The sequence below is a fragment of the Gigantopelta aegis genome, chromosome 9 (assembly GCF_016097555.1).
Source record: "Gigantopelta aegis isolate Gae_Host chromosome 9, Gae_host_genome, whole genome shotgun sequence".
NCBI classification, from domain to species: Eukaryota; Metazoa; Mollusca; class Gastropoda; order Neomphalida; family Peltospiridae; genus Gigantopelta; species Gigantopelta aegis.
In genome coordinates this window covers 5,614,332-5,623,290 of record NC_054707.1, presented here as the reverse complement: position 1 = coordinate 5,623,290, position 8,959 = coordinate 5,614,332, and the positions used below count along the sequence as shown (strand labels likewise).

The 8,959-nt window shown below is 41.8% G+C and overlaps 1 protein-coding gene across 1 annotated transcript in view; it reads right to left on the bottom strand.

Annotated features, from left to right (window-relative positions):
• Positions 1–7,874: 7,874 nt before the first annotated feature.
• LOC121380755 (mucin-17-like) overlaps positions 7,875–8,959 on the bottom strand; it is a 28,932-nt gene continuing 27,847 nt past the window's right edge. The window contains exon 11 of the mRNA XM_041509719.1: positions 7,875–7,969. Within this exon, the coding sequence (XP_041365653.1) occupies positions 7,875–7,969 (95 nt within the window). The remainder of the gene's footprint in view (positions 7,970–8,959) is intronic.

The window sequence follows — 8,959 nt, the reverse complement described above, 5'->3', positions numbered from 1 at the left end:
ATCAAGCAAGCGTTTTACCATTGGCTACGCCACCCCCCACCCCCCCACCCCCCCACCCCCCGGGCTATAGAAGACAATGAAGACACGAAATGACACCCTGTAAGACACACAGTACAGTATAACATCTACTAAAGGCGACGTCACACGATACGAACGACAGAGTACTAGGGCCATTGAAGACACGAAATGACACCCTGTAAGACACACAGTACAATATAACATCTACTAAAGGCGACGTCACACGATACGAACGACAGAGTACTAGGGCCATTGAAGACACGAAATGACACCCTGTAAGACACACAGTACAATATAACATCTACTAAATGCGACGTCACACGATACGAACGACAGAGTACTAGGGCCATTGAAGACACGAAATGACACCCTGTAAGACACACAGTACAATATAGCATCTACTAAATGCGACGTCACACGATACGAACGACAGAGTACTAGGGCCATTGAAGACACGAAATGACACCCTGTAAGACACACAGTACAATATAACATCTACTAAAGGCGACGTCACACGATACGAACGACAGAGTACTAGGGCCATTGAAGACACGAAATGACACCCTGTAAGACACACAGTACAATATAACATCTACTAAAGGCGACGTCACACGATACGAACGACAGAGTACTAGGGCCATTGAAGACACGAAATGACACCCTGTAAGACACACAGTACAATATAGCATCTACTAAATGCGACGTCACACGATACGAACGACAGAGTACTAGGGCCATTGAAGACACGAAATGACACCCTGTAAGACACACAGTACAATATAACATCTACTAAATGCGACGTCACACGATACGAACGACAGAGTACTAGGGCCATTGAAGACACGAAATGACACCCTGTAAGACACACAGTACAATATAACATCTACTAAAGGCGACGTCACACGATACGAACGACAGAGTACTAGGGCCATTGAAGACACGAAATGACACCCTGTAAGACACACAGTACAATATAGCATCTACTAAAGGCGACGTCACACGATACGAACGACAGAGTACTAGGGCCATTGAAGACACGAAATGACACCCTGTAAGACACACAGTACAATATAACATCTACTAAAGGCGACGTCACACGATACGAACGACAGAGTACTAGGGCCATTGAAGACACGAAATGACACCCTGTAAGACACACAGTACAATATAACATCTACTAAAGGCGACGTCACACGATACGAACGACAGAGTACTAGGGCCATTGAAGACACGAAATGACACCCTGTAAGACACACAGTACAGTATAGCATCTACTAAAGGCGACGTCACACGATACGAACGACAGAGTACTAGGGCCATTGAAGACACGAAATGACACCCTGTAAGACACACAGTACAATATAACATCTACTAAAGGCGACGTCACACGATACGAACGACAGAGTACTAGGGCCATTGAAGACACGAAATGACACCCTGTAAGACACACAGTACAATATAACATCTACTAAAGGCGACGTCACACGATACGAACGACAGAGTACTAGGGCCATTGAAGACACGAAATGACACCCTGTAAGACACACAGTACAATATAACATCTACTAAAGGCGACGTCACACGATACGAACGACAGAGTACTAGGGCCATTGAAGACACGAAATGACACCCTGTAAGACACACAGTACAATATAACATCTACTAAAGGCGACGTCACACGATACGAACGACAGAGTACTAGGGCCGTTGAAGACACGAAATGACACCCTGTAAGACACACAGTACAATATAACATCTACTAAAGGCGACGTCACACGATACGAACGACAGAGTACTAGGGCCATTGAAGACACGAAATGACACCCTGTAAGACACACAGTACAATATAACATCTACTAAAGGCGACGTCACACGATACGAACGACAGAGTACTAGGGCCATTGAAGACACGAAATGACACCCTGTAAGACACACAGTACAATATAACATCTACTAAAGGCGACGTCACACGATACGAACGACAGAGTACTAGGGCCATTGAAGACACGAAATGACACCCTGTAAGACACACAGTACAATATAGCATCTACTAAAGGCGACGTCACACGATACGAACGACAGAGTACTAGGGCCATTGAAGACACGAAATGACACCCTGTAAGACACACAGTACAATATAACATCTACTAAAGGCGACGTCACACGATACGAACGACAGAGTACTAGGGCCATTGAAGACACGAAATGACACCCTGTAAGACACACAGTACAATATAACATCTACTAAAGGCGACGTCACACGATACGAACGACAGAGTACTAGGGCCATTGAAGACACGAAATGACACCCTGTAAGACACACAGTACAATATAACATCTACTAAAGGCGACGTCACACGATACGAACGACAGAGTACTAGGGCCATTGAAGACACGAAATGACACCCTGTAAGACACACAGTACAATATAGCATCTACTAATGCGACGTCACACGATACGAACGACAGAGTACTAGGGCCGTTGAAGACACGAAATGACACCCTGTAAGACACACAGTACAATATAACATCTACTAAAGGCGACGTCACACGATACGAACGACAGAGTACTAGGGCCATTGAAGACACGAAATGACACCCTGTAAGACACACAGTACAATATAACATCTACTAAAGGCGACGTCACACGATACGAACGACAGAGTACTAGGGCCATTGAAGACACGAAATGACACCCTGTAAGACACACAGTACAATATAACATCTACTAAAGGCGACGTCACACGATACGAACGACAGAGTACTAGGGCCATTGAAGACACGAAATGACACCCTGTAAGACACACAGTACAATATAACATCTACTAAAGGCGACGTCACACGATACGAACGACAGAGTACTAGGGCCATTGAAGACACGAAATGACACCCTGTAAGACACACAGTACAATATAGCATCTACTAAATGCGACGTCACACGATACGAACGACAGAGTACTAGGGCCGTTGAAGACACGAAATGACACCCTGTAAGACACACAGTACAATATAACATCTACTAAAGGCGACGTCACACGATACGAACGACAGAGTACTAGGGCCATTGAAGACACGAAATGACACCCTGTAAGACACACAGTACAATATAACATCTACTAAAGGCGACGTCACACGATACGAACGACAGAGTACTAGGGCCATTGAAGACACGAAATGACACCCTGTAAGACACACAGTACAATATAACATCTACTAAAGGCGACGTCACACGATACGAACGACAGAGTACTAGGGCCATTGAAGACACGAAATGACACCCTGTAAGACACACAGTACAATATAACATCTACTAAAGGCGACGTCACACGATACGAACGACAGAGTACTAGGGCCATTGAAGACACGAAATGACACCCTGTAAGACACACAGTACAGTATAGCATCTACTAAAGGCGACGTCACACGATATGAACGGCAGAGTACCCGAGCTATACAAGGAAAGAAATGTTTTATTTAACGACGCACTACATTTTATTTACGGTTATATAGCTACTTTTTTGTGTTAGTAGCAAGAGATCTTTTATATGCACCACATCACAGACAGGATAGCACATACCATGGCCTTTATTACACCAGTTGTGGAGCACTGGCTGAAACGACAAATAGCTTAATGGGGCCACCGACGGGGATCGATCCTAAAGCGACCACGCATCAAGCGAGCGCCCCCGGACTATAGAAGACAATGAAGACACGAAACGACACCCTGTAAGATACACAGTACAGTATAATATTTACTAAAGGCGACGTCACACTATATAAACGACAATACTTGGACTATAGAAGATACGAAATGACACCCTGTAACATACACAGTACAGTATAACATCTACTGAAGGCGACGTCACACTATATAAACGACAGTACTCGGGCTATAGAAGATACGAAATGACACCCTGTAAGATACACAGTACAGTATAACATCTACTGAAGGCGACGTCACACTATATAAACGACAGTACTCGGGCTATAGAAGATACGAAATGACACCCTGTAACATACACAGTACAGTATAACATCTACTGAAGGCGACGTCACACTATATAAACGACAGTACTCGGGCTATAGAAGATACGAAATGACACCCTGTAACATACACAGTACAGTATAACATCTACTGAAGGCGACGTCACACTATATAAACGACAGTACTCGGGCTATAGAAGATACGAAATGACATTCTGTAAGATACACAGTACAGTATAACATCTACTAAAGGCGACGTCACACTATATAAACGACAGTACTCGGGCTATAGAAGATACGAAATGACATTCTGTAAGATACACAGTACAGTATAACATCTACTAAAGGCGACGTCACACTATATAAACGACAGTACTCGGGCTATAGAAGATACGAAATGACATTCTGTAAGATACACAGTACAGTATAACATCTACTAAAGGCGACGTCACACTATATAAACGACAGTACTCGGGCTATAGAAGATACGAAACGCGCACCTCTTCCTCTTTGACATAATCCTACGGAACTTTCAAAATTCCATAGCACAAAATACCCCCCGCCTGTCACCAACATTGGACTGCTGGTGCTCCCTTGCACTTGCCAGTGCAGGCGTTCCCTCTCTACAACCCTCCCCCAACCCTTTTTCCTGTCCTGGACAGAGGGAACCGGCCAAGGCCGGTCCCTGTGACCAGGATAGGCGTGTGCTACAACAGCTTGCTCTGAATGTGCACGTAAATCTCTTTGTCATTTGTCATTGTCATTGGCTATAGAAGATACGAAATGACACCCTGTAAGATACACAGTACAGTATAACATCTACTGAAGGCGACGTCACACTATATAAACGACAGTACTCGGGCTATAGAAGATACGAAATGACACCCTGTAAGATACACAGTACAGTATAACATCTACTGAAGGCGACGTCACACTATATAAACGACAGTACTCGGGCTATAGAAGATACGAAATGACACCCTGTAAGATACACAGTACAGTATAACATCTACTGAAGGCGACGTCACACTATATAAACGACAGTACTCGGGCTATAGAAGATACGAAATGACACCCTGTAAGATACACAGTACAGTATAACATCTACTGAAGGCGACGTCACACTATATAAACGACAGTACTCGGGCTATAGAAGATACGAAATGACACCCTGTAAGATACACAGTACAGTATAACATCTTTTAAAGGCGACGTCACACTATATAAACGGCAGAGTACTCGGGCTATACAAGAAAGGAAGAATTTTTATTTATTTATTGACGTACTACATTTTATTTACGGTTATATGGCTACTCTTTTCGATTAGCAGCAGGGGATCGTTTATATGCACCATCCCACAGACAGGATAGCACATACCACGGCCTTTGTTACACCAGTTGTGGAGCACTGGCTGGCTCGAGAAATAGCCTTCTGGGGTCACCGACGGAGATCGATCTTAAACCGACCGTGCATCAAGCGAGCGCTTTACCACACAGAGTACAGTATAACATCTACTAAAGGCGACGGCACACGATACAAAAGTAGAGTACTCGGGCTATAGAAGACAATGAAGACACGAAACAACACCATGTAAGACACACAGTACAGTATAACATCTACTACAGGCGACGGCACACGATACAAAAGTAGAGTACTCGGGCTATAGAAGACAATGTAGACACGAAACAACACCCTGTAAGACACACAGTATAGTATAACATCTACTAAACGCGACGGCACACGATACAAAAGTAGAGTACTCGGGCTATAGAAGATAATGAAGACACGAAACGACACCCTGTAAGTTACACAGTACAATATAACATCCTGTAAAGGTGATGTCACACGATACGAACGGCAGAGTACTAGGGCTATTGAAGACACCAAACGACACACTGTAAATATAGCATCTACTAAAGGTGACATCACGCGATACAAAAGCAGAGTACTCGGGCTATTGAAAGAAAGAAGTGTTTTATTTAACGACGCACTCAACACATTTTATTTACGGTTATATGGCGTTAGACCACACAGATTTTGAGAGGAAACCCGCTGTCGCCACTATATGGGCTACTCTTCCGATTAGCAGCAAGCGATCTTTTATTTGCGCTTCCCACAGGCAGGATAGCACAAACCATGGCCTTTGTTGAATCAGTTATGGATCACTGGTCGGTGCAAGTGGTTTACACCTACCCATTGAGCCTTGCGGAGCACTCACTCAGTGTTTGGAGTCGGTATCTGGATTAAAAATCCCATGCCTCGACTGGGATCCGAACCCAGTACCTACCAGCCTGTAGACCGATGGCCTACCACGACGATGGGCTATTGAAGACAATGAAGACACCAAACGACACCCTGTAAAATACACAGTACAATATAACATCTACTAAAGGCGATGTCACACGATAACATGTTATGTTGTCTGCCATAATGATAGTGGAGCAGCTAGCAAAGATTGCTTGCACATTAAAAGCCTGAAACATGTCACCTATGCTTTGACTCTGGTGGCCAGGGAGGATCTACAAACCCCTTCCCTTTTCTATGTATTGAATTCTTAATCAATTACAAGTAAATACATTCAAATTCATAGTTCTTCCCCAGTGTTGATATTGCATCAATTCTAAAATTGAACAGCTGAGATGCATTATCTGCATATTCTGGTGCGGGAGTGCATAGGTGCGACAGGGTGATATCATAGTGGGGAGGATTTGTATTTTCATGCCATTGAGCAATCATATTTAATCCATACCTGTGACGTTACACAATTATTGTAGGTGTAGATTCTTTTTTCAAGAATCAACACCAGTGAAACATTACACGAGGCCAAACATTTGCAAAACTGATACTAGTGATAGTAATATATTCTGGCGGAACACAGCGAAGATTGTCGGAAACTAAATCGGAAATCAATGATTCCATGTTCAGCACGTGCATCACGCTTAATGCCAGCCAACCACTGCTCAGGATTTCCTGACAATCGTTCAGGTTAGGTCTGAAAGGATCCTATTGTTTTGGGTTATTCGTTTTAAAAATAATCTTTGCCATTTTAACCAATATTTTCACTAAAAAAGATAAAATAGAAGTTAATTTAGAAATGACGTAATTTGTTTTAATGAATAATATATTAAATGTTAGAATGCACTGCTATCGTGTTTTAAGTCATCCGCCTTATAAAATAATTATAGAGCAAGTAGATTAAAAATACGATTTTACATGTAATACAACTGCTGCTCCTCATCGTTTTTGTATGTTATTGTTTTATACAACTATACCAACCATTATTACCCGTTTCAATTATTTCGAATATACTCATCACGACAACTGGTGCTCGATAACGAAGATTCATAATTCGGCATAGTTGCCGTTACATAGACAAAATCCAGTTTGGGCTTCTTACAAATATTAAGACGATCAAAAACACATTGAATATACAGACACTGATATTCTAAACAAGAAAATATATTTAATATGTAAGTTTAATTGTAGAAATATTTTATTAGTCGGAAACATCTTACAATGCAGCAAACTCAGGAATGTCCCTTTAACTATGGCAGAAGTTTGTTTAATTTCTGTATTCTGTCAATATATTTTAATTTACAAGCTGTGAAAAACAAAAAGTAGTTTATGGTTTTCTTTCCCGGTTTTGTTCTGGAAATGATGTGTGATGGTTACCTTAAACAGAATACCAACAATCCAATAGCACTTAAAGCTTAAAACACAATACGTGTATAAAGCATTTGTTTCTGTTCTCTCACCAGAACTATGGTCTCCTCCCTCAGGATTACACAAGACAGATATTTATCTGGAGAACATTATTTATTCATTTGCTGCACCTGTGCCCGGGTTATGGGTTAGCAAACATTTCTTTGGTCTCACCATCTCAAAGAATTCCCTTGATAGTCCGGGTGCCGAGGGGCCATACCTGCACCGAGAGTTAGTGTCTTTTCCTTTGGTGATTTTTGGTAGACTGGATTGTAGTCAACAAAATGACTGTTGCTGGCAACATAGAAGGAAATGTTTGTTTTACCGACATCTCGGCTCATTTTAAAACATGTCTGTTATATGTTAATGCTGGTTAAAATTATAAAAACATCCCGGGATTGTAACTTCACCTATATTACATTTATTAATGTCATATATGCCATTGAAGTGAGCATGGAATTAAAGTTTGTATGAATGGGCACGATTATTTTTCAGCCAGCTATATTAATAATTTTGGATATAAAAGTTACAAAAGATCACCAATTTATACACAAGAACAACTAGATAGATGAAAAAAATATGAAATGTTTTTTTCAAGCACAAGTTAACTTTACAGTTTGATGTGCTACAACTGGATGTGGTATACATAAACTATATTTTTTAAAACTCCCCGTTTACATCTTCTAGTTTTAATATTCATGTATACAGGGCCGTAGCTAGCGGGGGGCAAGGGGGCCAGTCCTCCCAAAAACAACAAACAAAACAACAAACAAACAAACAAAAACAAATAGGGTTGAAATAATAAAAACTTAAACGAAAATCCTCGCCGTTTAAGGAGTTTTAAGTATGTAACCTCCCTGAAATGGCGGCAAAATCATATTTCAGAGCCTCTAGATTTGAAACTTTTGTGGGGGACATGCGCTTGGACACTAGTGTCTTGAGCCTTCCATGCTCGTTTGTTCCAAGAATTCATCTGCCCCCACCCCCCACTCCACCACCTCCCACACACATACAAAATCCTAGCCTCGGCCCTGGTATACTACCAAATTTGGAAAAATATTATCTTAAATTGGTCAAAAATTTAAGACTCTTTGTAAAATCATCGGCTACATTTTTGCAATAATACCAAGGGTCCTTTCATATGCACCGTCCCACGGACAGAATAGCACATACCACGGTCTTTGATATACCAGTTATGGTGATTTGGCTAAAACGAGAATTAGCCCAATGGGCCTACCGACGGGGATCGATCCCA